Genomic DNA, 16,271 nt, shown 5'->3' on the forward strand with positions numbered 1-16,271 from the left:
CGATCTGTAGCTGCAAGCAAAGTTACAGCCAACCAAAGGATCTTGAGGTTCATTAGCAGAGGATCGTTCAGAGCCCAGCCAACCAAAACAAATCTTGATTTATTCTCAATGAGTTTAAGATTTTCACAACGTTAGTCCGTCACCAAATCGAAAATTTCTGCAGATCGGATAATCAGCATAACATTGATGGAAAAGCTTCACCCTTAGAAAATCTGTTTTGTTCATTCGTCGAAGGATTATATTTTCTGAGAATACTGCTGGACACTACGATTAAAAAGAGATTACTTTTTACAAGCTGCTGAAAATTTTAGGTATAGTCTTTGATAATATGTGGTCAATTTTGGGCTTGAGCTTCTAAAATGGTAGTCAATCTACGGAAAACGAAACCGTGATAAAACACTAAACTTTCTCTATCTTTTTCTCTCTCTGAAAGTGAAGAGTGCAATTTTTACAAATCTACAAGACAATTTATTAAAATATAAATTTTTCTAATACAGTTGCCCGATATAAATCTTCTTTGTCAAACATATATTCATACAAATTTGAATATGAAATCTCATTACTTTACTATCTGGCTTCACAAGCCGAGGCGACGACAGTATATTTTCCACTTGAAGGCATTAACAACAATAGCAACACGCTAAAATGAATGAAATAAATCTTCAAAAGGTGCCATGAGCGAGACCTTTCAATTTACCTCATCAATGAATGGGTTAACAGCAATAAAAAGTATACGCAATAACAACAATAAGGGAAGAAAGGCAAAACAAAGATTTACATCTTTTTATGTCACTCATATGGAAATGATATGTGTGAAATTGGTGTGACTCATGCATAATATATTATGCACATATCCTTGGATACCGTGTCAGAAGTGCGTCACCGTCGTAATGTGTGTTCGGAGAGTAAATCTACTTATATTATATTTTTGTATAAATTCGAGTTCACGCGGTTATTTATTGATGCAAAACATGAAAATAGAATTATATTAAAGAAAACATTTCGGTAAGTGCATGTTGATGCATGAGAGATCTTAGAAATAGCGCCATCATTTCTTAAAATTTAAAATTTTTGTTTGAATAAATTTCCAGCTCAAACTTAAATTCAAAATTGAGATTGGATTCATTAGCAATCAACAGGAAATCGAACGATCAACAAGGAAAATAACGCTCAAGATTTATACCCGATAAGAAGTATGCAGAACTGCTTTTCACTCATACTTAGCAACTCCTTGTCTTTAGATTTGTCGAATACTGCTCCTCCGTTGAGTATTCTTTTCGAGTTTTGTGAAGTCAGTTTTGTATATTTATTATCCAACATATTATTGGATTATTCTAGAAAGCAGCAGGATTTTTACCTTCCATTGAACGACGATCTAATGGAAGCAACCAACTAAAGCTAAATAGGAGAGACCTTAATATATGCGTTCACTACACCACTGTACGTCTTCTTCCGAAGCCCCAAATCAAGTGCAGATAAGTTTTTATTCAACTAACCAGATTTGAGACTGATAAAGCGAGCCACATTCAATACTAAGACCTAAGAACTCTAAAGTACATCCACACTATCAATATGACTTATTGGTCCAGAACGAAGTTCAAGGATTTTAGGACGCGTAGCTCATACTCATTTTGAGAGTATAGATATTCCTGCAGTTCGTGTAGTGAATCGACAGTTTTGGCTCGAAATCAAAGACTATTGACCGGAAATATCTCTAAAAGGTGTAGCCGTACTGTCTATAGTTTTAACGGAGGGAGATATCTCATAAATAACATGTAGCCATCTACCAACTTATCGACTCTTGGTACTTTGCCTTAGTTTAAAAGTGACTACTATGTATATAAGATACAAATATGTGCCAAAAGACAAGCGACGAGAAGATAAGACACTCACTCTCACATTGGATCTACTGTTTTAGCATGGTTTATTTAAAGGTCACCGCATTGATAGACGTTAAACAGACTTTCAGGTCGACAACCGACAGCTTCAGTACTATAAACAATCGATAGCAAAGTCTCGCACCCAGCAAAGAAATCATATCGAAGACGATACTGGGAAATGCTTGGATATAGAAGTAAAAAATTATTCAGAAAAGTATGAACGATGTTTTCCTTTCAGTCATCCATATTGAGTCCAAACAGCTAAACTCAATAATATTGAATGAAAGGACATAAATCAGATATTCTTATTTATTAGCATAGACAACGCTTACGCGGTTATAGCCGAGTTTACAACAGCGCGCAAGTCCTTCTTTCTTTTCGCTGTTTGGCACCAATTGGGGATTGAAGTGTAGCCAGCCTCTTTTCCATATAGTCATTCCAATGGAGTGAAGGTCTTAATCTTCCTCTGCTTCCGCCGGCGCTGTAGATGACATGACCTAGCCAGCGCAGCCGCTGTCTTTTAAACCACTGAACTATGTCAATGTCGTCGTATATTTCGTACAGTTCGTCGTCTCATCGACTGTGGTATTCGCCGTTGCCAATGCCTCTGCACAATATGCCAGGACGGGGATAATGAGTGACTTTTAGAAACTGGTCTTTATTCGTCGAAAGAGGACTTTACTTCTCAATTGCCTACTCAGTCCGAAGTAGCACCTGTAGGCAAGAGTTATTCTGCGTTAGATTTCAAGGCTATACCTTCTCAATTCAATTCTCAGCTCTGCAGCTCGAAATTTTTCTCCAGCTGTAGATTGAAGAAGTCGCAAGATAGGGAGTCGCCTTGTCTGAAACCTCGATTGGTTTCGAACAGCTTGAAGAACTCCTTCCCAATCCTGACGGAACTTTTGGTATTACTCAATGTCAGTTTACACACCTGTATAAGTTTTGAGGGTAGCTCCAGCTGCTGACAACTCCTTTTCGTGCTATCAAAAGCAGCTTTAAAATCCTCCTCTCGATCCTCTTTTCACGGGTCTTTTCCAAGATCAGATTGGTGCATATAAAATCTTCGCGGATATATTGAAGATAACGAGATTTGTTGAGTCAGCTACGATGGTAATTCATCCATGTAAGAAAAGTCAGCTACGGCTAGAAGACACAGCCTTTGGTCTTTTTACTGATCTATAACGACAGTTAGTTTGCTGGTGGAAACCGGGAGACTAGAGTGATAATAAAGAGGGAAGGCTCAGCAGATTTTTGGAATCTACAACATTTGCAATAACATTAATACAGGATGGTTTAGCCTTTCGGCCCTTTGACCAACTTTAGTTAACCTTAATAAGTGAATTAATATCTTAGTAGATGAAGTAATATCTACTAAGATTGAAATGAGATCTACTCAGATGGACCAGAGGACTAATCCCTTGGAAAGATGCTTCAACAAAGTGAAAATAGCTCGGTCCCTTTCAAATATAAATCTCCGCTAAAGACTTTTGACAGACTTCTTGGTATCGGCAATGCAGTCGGTGACCTAATATTAGTTATCGACTCTGATTCACGACTAACTGGATATCCGAAACTCATGTAACGACTCCGCTAAGTGGAATATCAGTCAAAGCTTTGAAATAGTTAAGATAACACCACCCATTCCACAATCGAGAATCCAATCATCTACCACTCATAGCTTTCCACAAACTTAAGGAAGAGCAACCCACCCATATTTGGTTATAAATTGTCATTTCCTGCGAATGCCTAAATAATTCACACCCAATTTAGCTATCACCAACTAATATGCGCCTGACAGCCCATCATAAGCTGTTCAGCACTCATAGGCATAACTATTTTCTGGTCAAACGAATGCGAGTCTTACTGCGACTGTATTAGTGCTAAGATATGTGGCATGATGGCTGGGTCACTATGATAGTTTAGGGCTTATAAATATCTCACTCAAGTATGACTCATAGGCCTGTTTTCGATACGATAAACGATGGTTAAATCTCCTGTCAATACACATAAGTGGTCGACAACAACAATACAACGAACAATAACAAATAGTATGCACAACAACAAAAGGCATAACAAAGTTATGTCATGAACGCTTAGAATACATAAATTAAATCAAGTGTTTCATCACTTCAATGCGATCAATGGGTCGGACGGTCGGACGGTCGACCGGTTAGTGAGTATGTGTGTGTGTGAGAGAGAGTATGTGTAGTTGTGCGCTCTGCAGTCGTGCTATCTGAAGTAAAGGAAATTTCATTGCATGAATTTGCGAAAATTCCATAAACCAAAATGAATGGACACTCGGCAATAACAACAAAGCACCTATACCTTTACAAGTGCATAATAAATCAATTGAAGTTGTGTGTAAGCAAGAAGAATGAGCGTAAAAGGGAGCAGAAAAAATTATGAATATATCAAAGCAAATAGTTTTCATGCAACTTGAAACTTGGTGGATTTTTTTGCTTCATACAAAAGCAGTTACACACAAGCATGCAAATGTATGTGTCAACAAATAAACATTAGGGTGGTACTTAAGTGTCCAAAAAATATTTTTAGAGTTGGTTTGGCAAATCTTAAACCTTAGCTTTGTACACTAACAGATACAAATATGCATGAAAATATATGTATCTACAAGTGAATATTAGGGTGGTGCACAAATGACCAAAAAATATTTTTAGAGTATCCTTAGAGAAATATTTCGAAAAATATTATTACGGTAAACAAAGAATTTAAAATTTAAAAATTTTGGCTATATTAATATTAGGGTGGTTCAAAAGTTAAAAATAAATATTATTTTTATATATGCAAATATTTGTGTATTAGAAGGATTCGCATACGAAAACTGAAATATTTTAGATTATATTAATATTAGGGAGGTTCTAAAGTGTACGAGAAATATTTTCAGATTAATTTAACTGCACACAAACATCAGAATGTATTATATGTATATACCATTATTAGTTAAATTAATATATACAATATGTATTATAAATAAAATATATTCGAGGTAGGGTGATCCTAAAATATGTAATAATTGATGCGTTGCAGTTAATGGGAAACCACTTTAGTCACACAAATGTATACATCACACAATACAATATTGTTTTTCATTAGAACCAGGGTTAAAATTTCAGACAGCCCTAATAAAACTCCAACAAACGGCATAATTCGTTTTTGATATTTTATTATTATTTTGATACTACATCAGTCGCATGAGTTTTACACTTATACGAAAAAAATTTTAATTTTCGTTTTCTGAAAGGGCTAATCTTCATTTTGTACCCAATATGTCACACCCTAACTTTGCAGAATACAAAGCAAAAGTAATATATCATAGCTTCAACGCTTGCTTTAACAATTGCTAGAGTGAAAATGAAACTAGCAGCTTATATGACCAATTTTGTGCCACCCTAATATATGTAAGAACTACTTTTGTTGTTCGTTTTTCCACCTATTGTTATAACAAAGTATTGGCATATCCTCGGTTGATATTCATGCTGAATACACTAAACAATCAGTTGGTTACAAAAACAAGCAAGAAATCAGAAATAACAGAAACCAACAACAACAAAGTGATATACATATGAATAAATTATTTGACGCAACCAAGGACAACCATATCATATTCTCACAGAGGTATCATCCACAGATCCACTGCCTTACACATACAATGTACTGCACAAAAGAGTATTTTCTTTAAGTGTATGGCTGTATGCACTTCTTTTGTATCCTAATCATGCTGAATGGACATAAGTGTCTGTATATTTGGCAATAAATAATAAGCGTTGGTAGGACCAGTAGCAGCTTGGACTGCTTACCATGAACAGTAAGTTGGCATATGTATGCATGCAGCTGCAAGTGAAGCATACTTGCGAGTAGGCTGGTCTAAGTTGAGTAGTTACCGGAAGGAAGATAAGTCGGCAACTCAACGAAAAGCTATTAACATTGATATCCTTGATGTCCTGCTGAATGAAATGTGTGCAAAAAGTTTTTTGTGTAAAGCTTTCGTTGGATGATAAGAAGGAAAAGAGTCTACTGTGACTCATATTCGACTACGTATATTCATGGGTTCCAAGCCCGACTGATGTAAACTGAAAAACTATAAAGAGCCAGCCGCCAGCTGGTTCTATATAAGAAGATAAGACACAATGCCTGGCCGCTATTACGATGACTCTCACGCCGCGATGGGATATGATGCTATTTAGAAGTCACAAAGTGACTTCAAGGGCAGCCGGCTGCCAGCTGGCTCCATTTAAGATAAGCTAAACCTACCCTTAGGCAATTTAATATCAAGGAGCTCAAATCAATATTGAACAAGGCAATGAATCAAATCGTCCGGTAATTTAATATAGTGAATCAAAAACCTCATAAAGCAGGTGTCTCTCTCATAACCATACTTTAAATAATTGAAAACCCGTAACCAGAGCTCCGCAGAGACGTCTAACGGATATTCTCAGAATTTGAAGCAAATACATAAACAGATAGCCGTGAACATCTGACTAACTCAGAAATGATCCCATTGATTTTAATTTGTTCTCTGTCTCTCAGTCGGAGCCTGTGACTCGGTGAGTTTGGATCAAAGAGACCTCATAACACCCATAGTGTGTTCATTTAATTGAAGTTCATATAATATTGCTACTCGGAATCAGTTCTAATTACTTTATTGCCCCTTTGCTTTTAAAGTGTATTATCTCAGAAGAAATGGTGTCTAATACTATTGTTATCAAAGCTTGGTTGGTGGAACGGTTTACTGTGAGTAGGTTTCTATCAATTCCAGCTTCAGAAATTTACTGCTCCGGAGTATAGACTCCTTCAGAGAAGTTACCATCTACTCAAATAGCAGAGCAGCGATACTAGCAACTCATTGGTAGTGCGTTCAGGGTTGGTCAAAGAGTGCTTAATTCCCCTATCAATAGCATTGAGTGTCTTTGTGATAAGACTGGTATGGAGGCCACAGATGAATCGCAGGAAATTGTAAAGCTGATGAGCAGAGAAAGGCATCCTAGAACCGCTATCGGTGGAATGGGAGCGGGTCGGCGCTCCTGTATCGTCTTATGTTCTACTACTAGATAGCTGGGCTACGCGGAAGCTTGACCAGCGTTTGGGCCATCAAAGTACATGCGCTGTCGCAAAAGTCTTGTGGCCCAAAATCGATCGCCAGAGATGTAGTGATCTCTTTGCTCTCAGTAAGGCTAGCTTCTTCCTAGTTCTAGGGCATTCAACATTGCCCAGGTGACGTCTGTGCTGTAAGGCTGGGGATCTTACCAGACGCCGTCTGCTGTATGTAAAAAGAAGCGGCGGAAACAATTCAAAACTTCCTTATTGACTGTTCCGCGTTTGGGAGGTGAAGACTTAAACACTTAGAAGCGCATACCTTCAAACAACCTACCAAGATGGCGAGAATGGATATTAAACGCCTGTGCAAATTTGTATTGGCTACTAAAAATTTGCTAATTTATAAGTTCGAACATAGGAGTTCATCTTTTCCATTACGCAAAGACTACATATAGCAGTCCACCTAAGCTAACTATCATTGAGAACCCACAAAGAAGCAGTATAAGCTGCAGATAGAGGTCTTTCTACTGAGTTTGAGAAACATTACTGGAATCTAAGAAGAATGTTGCTGGAAAGTAATATCCATCACTTATCTATGGAGGTCCTATAGAAGGAAGAAACAGCTGAAGTTAGAGGTTTTGAGCACCACTGAATTTGAGAAGTGCCAATTTTTTTTTTCATTTTAGTTGAATATCATTTAAAGCGTATAAGTAAACAAGAAAGTTTAATACTCGAAGTCTACAAAGGAACTTAACGGTCTGATGTAATTTCCTATAAGCTTCCTCCAAAAAAGGAGATATTCCAGCGTAATAGATGGAGTACGTTGGAAAAGAGCGCAGAAATAAAATTGGCATAAAAGAGGTCTTAGCATCCTTTAATGACCTTTAATGGATTGTTGTTAGTTTCTAATTGAGCAGAAAACGACTTATACGCTACTTAGAAATCAATCAAATTTACTTTAACAACTAAATTTTCAAAGGAGAAGTGGAAGAATCACAATCACATACAATTCCTTGAACTCCTTCCTTCTCCTTGAACAAACTGCAATGAACAGTTTACGGCTCATTAAAACTTTCGCGGAGGATATTAATTATTGCCAGTATTTAGTTAAACACACAATCACACATACAGAAATCGTTCAAAATTATTTCAATTCGTGCACTGACATATATACATACACACACACATAAAATTCACATACCACTCCCTCATACTGAAAACGAATAGGTATATGCCGCGAGTGAATGTCTTTCATTTTGCGGCGCTGAACAGCTGTGCGCACTCATACACTCATACTAATACTTGTCATTACATATATGCACATTTGTACAAACATACATACATAGTATATATGAAGCTACTTTGCATAAAACACATTCACTGCCGTTTAGACTCTTGGTAATTATAATTTTGTATATGATTATGCAATGCAAATAATTAATCAGATTTATGACATTTGATATGTTCTAACAGCTCTTCAAAGTTCACTTACACACACATACATATTTATAATTACACAAAATGACATGTTTGTAGTCTTATGTATTATGTATCTGTTGTGCTGATTTACATGCAGAACATAAGGGAATATGATATACGTTTGTATATCTATAACATATGACTGTGTAATTGTTATATTTACACATCCAAATATGTGCCTGTAAGTCTTTATGTGCTCATAATTGTAATAAGTATCACTCTCACTTCGAAACATATTGATGATTTAGTTTAAAAAAAATTCCATAGTTTTTATACCCAGAACACTAAGCTTGTAGCACCCAGAAAGGAGCGTCGGAGAATAATAAGACCTTTTTCATAATTTTAAAATTCCTAATTTGTTGTTCAAAAACTATATCGCCCCCCCTCAAATTAACCCCTCTTAGCCCCAATACATTTGTGCCAACGTTTTTTCCAATCCTCGAAGAAACCTTCGGATCCCTCGAATCCTTGTTAAAGTCAGCTCCCGGATTAACCTTCAATGCATATAGCGATTCGAGTTTAATGTCCTCAACTGACTCAAAACAATTACCCGAAGCAGTCGTTTAAGTTTGCTGAATAGCTAGAAGTCACGCGGAGCTAAATCAAGCGAATAAGGGTACGATATTGGCTACAAATTTGCCGAAAAACTCACGAATAATCAATACAGTATGCAACGGTGCATTAGCGGAGTGCAAAAACCAAGAGTTGTCGGCCCAAAATTGCGGCCTCTTTTTACAAATAGCTTCGCGTAAATGACGCATAACACTGAAATAGTATTCCTTGTTGCTAGTTTGGCCGGTCGAAAGGATTTCAGAGTGCACCACACCTCGCTTACCGAACAAAACTGTCAACTTAAACTTGATTTTAGACCCGAATTTTTCGGTTCCGGGTCTTCTTTGCCACGATATTCAGCCGATTGATCCCGGGTAGTCGAAAAGCATTATTTCAAAGACGATAATGTACCCTGCTTCTCGAACAAATTTAGTGAATTTGGAACCTACCGTGCTTTCACTTTTCTTGAGCCCAAATCATCTTTCAAAATGGTTTTCACTGATCCTTCCGATGCCAGTAAGACCTCTGACTGTTAACGTCGATTCTCAAACACCAATTCCTTTATTTTATTGGCGTGTGGATCATTAGTTGATGTTGATAGCTATCCTGGACATGGTTCGTCGTAAAAACGTTCGCGACTCGCTAATTTATACCAATCAAAAACGCATGCTCGCGACTATCACTGTCATTTCCAACATTCTGAAGGTTTCGCCATCAGAAATTTGATCTCGCAGACAAAAGTTAATGGAACTTCTTTCACCGACAATTGTTACACCAAACCGTTGTTTTTTCTAATTGAAATGGCAGCTCTTGAAGCTCTTCATTAAGCCAGACATGCCCCTCATCGCTAAACAAAATTTGGCTCAAAAAACGTCGAGATTTCTTGGGATTTCGATGTCGCTTGTGAAGTTCGAGCGGCTTCTGTTGCTGTGCAAGCTATAGTTTGTACGCTTTCAATCTATGATATCAACGAAAAATGCACCAAGTCGTTCCAGACGTCAGTCAGAGTTGCTGCGAACGGCGCCGAATCGACTCTCCACAGACTTCGTGTACACTCTCAGCTACGGCTGCTATATTTTCTTTACTGCGAGTATCATATTATCGTCATATTATCCAGTAATGAATGCTACGTCTCAATATGGGTGATGGTGTTGTGAATTGTGCGCCCAGTGGATCGGTAATGTTGAGCATAAGTTGAGCGAAAGACATCCTTTACAGAACGTAAATCTTCGTAAGAAAGTTGATTTGTAAAAGTTGCTCAGGCGTAAGTCTTTCCATGATGAAATGTCAAACAATATTGAACAAAAATAACATGACAGCTTAAAACAACTCACGCGTGATCTCTCAAAAATCAGATAACGGGTGGTTTTCAATATATTATTGCGTAATTCTGTTTAGCATTTTATGTGGTAATAATCCATCATCTCTGAGAGAGAGATTTTCAATCTGAATTTTATAGTTCTAAATATGTTAACGCAAGTTTTATAGTTTTTAGATTATATTCTGCTCTTAACTTCTGTTTCACTCATATTACAGCTTACTATTTTATAATCATTCGTCTGCCTTAAGTTCATGACCCTGGTATAAAATAAAGCTGCTGTTAAACAATGAAGTACAATTAAAAACTAATTGAAATAATAACCCGAAAGTATGTATGTAGTGCAGTGTCTTTGAGCGAGCTTAATATAAATCACTTGCACCATATGCGACAACTAGCACACTTTGACTCCAGCGAAACCGGTTTAAGTGATTCCCGTACTTTATGCGTCATCTATAGTATATGTAGTACACTTTCTATTTCCGATGTAACAGCGCGCTGAAACATACTTAAACGCTTAAGTTACAGTTTAAATGACAACAAAGTTGCAAATTATTACTGCATCGCGCCATTTAAATACAGGCTTAGGTATTGAGGCTTGGTGAACCATTACAAATAGCTTACGTACCAGATTTATGATCGGTTATTGAGTAATAAAAAATTTTAGTAGCAATAATTTTAGAGAAGAAATTTGCAATTATTTTTAGGAAGAGTTTGCAATTATTTTAGACATGAAATTGGCAATAATTAACGTGAGTAAATGAATTACAAGTGTCCTAGGAAAATAACCGGTTTGCAACACACTATCTTTGCCCTACCTTGTATGACCGTATGACCACAAGCTCAAAATTTTAATAAAAATCATAAACTGATACACAAACAGGTGGCAGCTTAATAGAAAAGCGCTCAACCCGAGTTCAAGCTGTGTTTTTAATATGCATGAAGTAATTAATTGGTTTGCAATTCACAAGACTACCTTTAATTATTGACATACATATACAAGCGGTGAACTCAGTGAGAGAGCATTAAGATAAGAGAAATAAATAAATGCATACAAAATTAAAGATAGTAAACTTCCGCGTGAAACATCAATTATGTGCAATTGAAATCGAAACGCAGTAATCAGTATTTTTATACCCTCAACAGGGAATATTAAGTTTGTCATGAATTCTATAATACCCAGAAGAAAACGTCGGAGACCATATAAAATATATCGTCATCTAAGAAGCAAAATAAAATTTTCATAAGTTTATAGGTGAAGGAAAAACGCTATAATACATAGAAATCACGCTTTCAAAAAAAAATGTAGTTTTGGTTATAAAATGGTTATATATTGGTTATGTGTTGGTTATATATAATGGTTATATATATTGGTTATGTGTTGGTTATATATTGGTTATGTATAATGGTTATATATTGGTTATGTATTGGTTATATATTGGTTATATGGTTATATCTGAGAGCTAGGGATCGTAAGCAATAAAAAATTCTTAGATTTTTTTCATGACACGTTGTTTTGCATTTTAGTTGACGATATTTATAAATGATTAGCATGACGAGCTGAGTCGCTTTAACTATAACTATCCGTGTGTCCGCCCGACCAACCATCTGTCTGTCTGCATACATATACGCGAACTACTCGCTCAGTTTTTGAAATATCGATTTGAAACTTTGCACACGTTCTATTCTCCTCTAGAAGTTGCTCATTTGTCGGAACGACCGAAATCGGACCACTAAAGCATATAGCTGCCATATAGAAAACTCTTTTATTTGACAAGATATCTACACGAAATTTAGCTCGGTTTATTATCAAAGACAACGGGTATAATCTGCGAAGAAATTGTTCAGATCGAACTACTATAACTTATAGCTGCCATACAAACTGAACGACTAAAATACAGTGCTTGTATGAAAAACTTTTCAATGCGACGAGTTATCTTCACTAAAATCGGCAGGGGTTATTATCCAAAACCACAGCACAACATCTGAAGAAATTGTTCAGATCAGACTACAAAAACATATAGCTACCATACTTACTGAACGATCGAAATTAAGACAGAGTTCATTGTATACCCGTTGATGCTAAAAGAAATGCACTTGTGATGGGTATTATAGCTTCAGTTCAACCGTTGTTAAGTTTTTTCTTATTATTAGCTCGTTTAAGCCGATTTTATGTGCACTTTTTGCGCAATACAATAATAAATATTTTAGAATATTTTAATTTGCCATAATTGTAAAACAACTCTTGACAACTCAAAGTTCACTTTTTAGACTTATAAAATGAACTGGACGAAGCATCTTGCCGTCAGTAGTCGTTGCAAAGTGCGCGTGTAAACTAAACGAGTACAACTAACGGTATTAAGTGCGAACAGTGCGAACAATGATTCTAAAAACCATTTTTGGTTCAAGCCACAAGCTGGTGTTCTTGGCTTTTGTGGCGTTGTTTTCCATACAGTCGTGCGTTTTGGCGGTCGAGTTTCGTAAGTAATGGTTGTGTTGTGAAGAAAATTTGCACTAAATTTGAGGAATTGTAAAAAGAGATGATAAGAAATATAAATAAAATATTAAAAACTAAACATTCGACGAAAATAATAATAAAGAGAGTGAATATATAAAAGGAGATCCGCTGCTGCAGGTTTTTCAGACTCTCAGTTATAGTACCCTACCACGCACAACGTTCGCAGAGTTAGATTGACTTCAAAAGTCCGCTTTCCGAAGAACACATGAGCTCTACATACATACTCTATTGAGTTCTGTACATATGACAGAAACTCTTTCAACCAACCAACCAACTATATAGGTGTAAACTCGATCAAATGAGTTTCTCTTAATCACAGCATTAAGCCCCTCGATATTGGCGGAGTTTATTGGATAGATTCCTGACAATTTACAATTTAGGAATATGCGAACTGGGAATATCGCGATTTAGATGTTTTAAACAAGGCTTTCAGTTGTACTAGGAAACCAAGGGATACAAACTATACAAACTATATATGACTAGCCTCGAACAAATTAAACCGTTGAAAGTCAATATAAGGAACTCAACCTGCTTTTAATCATAACTGTTTTGAGAAACTTTCGGGGCAGACGAATAATTTTATAATTTTTAGAGTTAATGAGTGTCCGAATTATAGAAACCAGAGATGATGAGGGACTAAGAACATTATACAATCTCTACGGTATATTCCCATTTAAACCTATTTTGAGAAACCATCCTGGAGAAACTATTGATTTTATGATTCCTAAGACTTCTAAAAGTCTTAACTTTAAGAATCCGTCAAAATGAATGAGAGACTAAGAAAAGGAATACAAAATTATAGACTTATAAAGGGTCGGATTCAGGTATATATTAGGGTATTAATAAATACTAAGCTTAGATGAGCCTGACGTTAAGTGAAACCAGAAAACCGACCAAGTGATACGGCAAGAAAAAGTTCTCAGCATCTCTTTACTCTACTTTGGTAAGGCGTCTTAGAGAAACGAACTTTAATCAACGGTCAGATAACACTTGGAACGTTCTAAATTAAAAAGGTCTTTAAAAAAACAGAAGAAATGGTTTTTTCGGCAAAATCAATTTATTTTATTCAAAATAGTCTCCTTCTGCTTCAATACAGTACATCGAACGAGTGTTTTAGCTCGTTGGCCGGTGTGGCCGCCAGTATGCTGGTGCAAGCCTTTTGAGGAAGAAGTCGCACGGTGACAGTCAGGTGAATACGGGGTGTGGTTAATGGTTAAAATGTGATTTTAAGTCAAATAATCGTCCTTCGATTGTTGGATTCTGAGCAATTTTTGGTCGTCAGTCATAGCGATAGTGACTTATAAGGCAAAAGAAACCAAAAACCAAGTTCAAACATGAATTTCAAATATACTTCAATGTTCTTTCAAATTCTTCCCAAAGATCAAAGAAAAATTAACAGATCGAACCGAACTTGCCGAAGATTTAGAATACATTCGCTTGGCTCGCCATTATGCCAGAACATCACAGCAGCCAGAAGCTCTTTACGTAGTCGCAATTTTTTTTCATAGTCACCTTTGGACTACCATTATATGAATTCAATCTGTACATATGTATATCTTTATTTTTTTGTTAAGAAAATGTAAATAATTATGACAAATTTGAACTTCTTTTCGAGGTTATTTAATGGGAATTCGGTTTGAAAGATCTTCTTTATAGTAAACACTAAATAATTTCATATACCTTTATTTTATATTCTCAGCCGAACCCGTAGCGAAATGTCACTTTGCCGATGAAAAATGCATGATCGAGCAAGGGCACAAGTTAATGAAAAAGGCGGCTACAGGTGTACCCGAAAGGGGTATACCAGCTCTGGAACCACTGAAGTTGGATAAAATCGAAATGTTGGGCGATAAAAATAACGCATTAAAAGTGGACCTGGTAATGAGCGATGTTGAGTTCCATAATTATACGAAAGCGCGGATCACAGCAATTAAGTAAGTGGGAAGAGCAGCGGCAAAGTAATGTACTTCTTATGAAAAAACTTGGAATTCTCCTAAATATTTGTTTTTAAATCTTTAGAGGCTTCAGCAAAGATCTCAGCAAACCCATGAAAATAGTCTCGCAAAATGTCAACCCCCGCATTACTATAAAATCGAAATATAAAATCAGTGGCAATATACTTGTGTTGCCTATTAGAGGCGAGGGTGAACTCACGATGGTCTTGGACAATGTGAAAACTCGCTTTACGACCACACTTAAAGCGGAGGAACGTGATGGCAAACATTACTTGCATGTAGATACTCTCAAAGTCGAAACACAAGTAGATAAGTAAGTAAATGAAAACTTTCCAAGTATCGGTTTATACATTTTTACGATATTTTGTCAAAATACTAATCCCTTGCCATATTTTCTAGTGTTCACACCGACATGACAAATCTCTTCAATGGCGACAAAACACTCTCTGACAGCATACTCCAGGTAATGAACGAGAATTGGCGCTTACTCAGTGATGATCTAACGCCGGTAATCAACGAGGCTTTAGGAAATAAAATGAAAGAATTGTTAAGCAAATTCTTCAAAGATATACCATATGAAGATTATTTTTTAACGGATTAATAAGAGTGTGTAATAAAAATCTTGAAGATAATACAAAAATTAGTGGTGTATATTTTTACTAAGGTAATCAAAGGTTTAAGTAAGCAATGACGTAAAGTATATTATATAGACTAAGAATATTATGAAAGTTTTTTTTCCTTTTATTTGGGATAGTTGAAGAATGATTACATATGATTACTGGTTTACTGTTTTTAATTATAAAAAACAATACAAATCCAAAGATTAGAGCCACGTTTTTACATTATTTTTCTGTAATATGCATTACATAATATACACTTTAGGAATGATTACATGTAATGCAAAGTAATGATTACTTATATTTTATTTCTATACAAATCATTATAATCCTAATATTAGGATCACACCTTTATCATTTTTTTTACCGACTTTGCGACAATTCAAGAATGATTACATGTAATGCCTACTACTATATATTTTGTTTCCATACAAATCACTATAAATCCAACTATTAAATCAAATTTATGTTTTTTTTTATTGAATTGGCCATACTTCAAGAATGATTACATGTAATGCAAAGTAATGATTACTACTATTAAATTTTACTTCTATAAAAATCAATACAAATCCAACGTCTGAAGTCATTTAATGCACAATAATGATTACTACTATTACTGCTTCTTATTACTTAGTGAGTTTAGAGTGCGAGAGCAGCAACATTTAATCGCTCTCGAGCATTACTAGGAAAGTATTGCTATTGACCAAAGAAAGCTCGAAACTTGAGTAAATACTTGAAGCTGAATTGATTGAAAATTGTCGAAAGATGTGTGTTATTGTTTGTTTGTTGGTATTTGCAGAGCATATAAGTCAAAATAGCATTAAAGAAATGCAAATATCAAGAGTGTAAGAGAACAAGGGCGAAAGGAAGAGATGCACTTATACTTAAAGTAAATATATA

General features: G+C 35.8%; 1 protein-coding gene across 1 annotated transcript; it reads left to right on the forward strand.

Moving 5' to 3' along the window:
* The first annotated feature begins 12,585 nt into the window (after nucleotides 1-12,585).
* Nucleotides 12,586-15,397, forward strand: LOC120775820 (circadian clock-controlled protein daywake-like). Its single transcript, XM_040106174.1, has 4 exons — nucleotides 12,586-12,761; nucleotides 14,499-14,733; nucleotides 14,819-15,067; nucleotides 15,154-15,397. The coding sequence occupies exons 1-4, from the start codon at nucleotides 12,662-12,664 to the stop codon at nucleotides 15,353-15,355; spliced, it is 786 nt and encodes a 261-aa protein (XP_039962108.1). The 5' UTR covers nucleotides 12,586-12,661; the 3' UTR covers nucleotides 15,356-15,397.
* The last annotated feature ends 874 nt before the right edge of the window (nucleotides 15,398-16,271 follow it).

Source organism: Bactrocera tryoni, chromosome 4 (assembly GCF_016617805.1).
Source record: "Bactrocera tryoni isolate S06 chromosome 4, CSIRO_BtryS06_freeze2, whole genome shotgun sequence".
Classification (NCBI taxonomy): Eukaryota; Metazoa; Arthropoda; class Insecta; order Diptera; family Tephritidae; genus Bactrocera; species Bactrocera tryoni.

Coding starts and splice junctions, on each gene's coding strand:
- LOC120775820 (XM_040106174.1), top strand. CDS start 12,662: ATGATTCTAAAAACCATTTTTGGTTCAAGCCACAAGCTGGTGTTCTTG. Junction 14,734..14,818: donor GCGCGGATCACAGCAATTAA/GTAAGTGGGAAG, acceptor TTAAATCTTTAG/AGGCTTCAGCAAAGATCTCA. Junction 15,068..15,153: donor GTCGAAACACAAGTAGATAA/GTAAGTAAATGA, acceptor CATATTTTCTAG/TGTTCACACCGACATGACAA.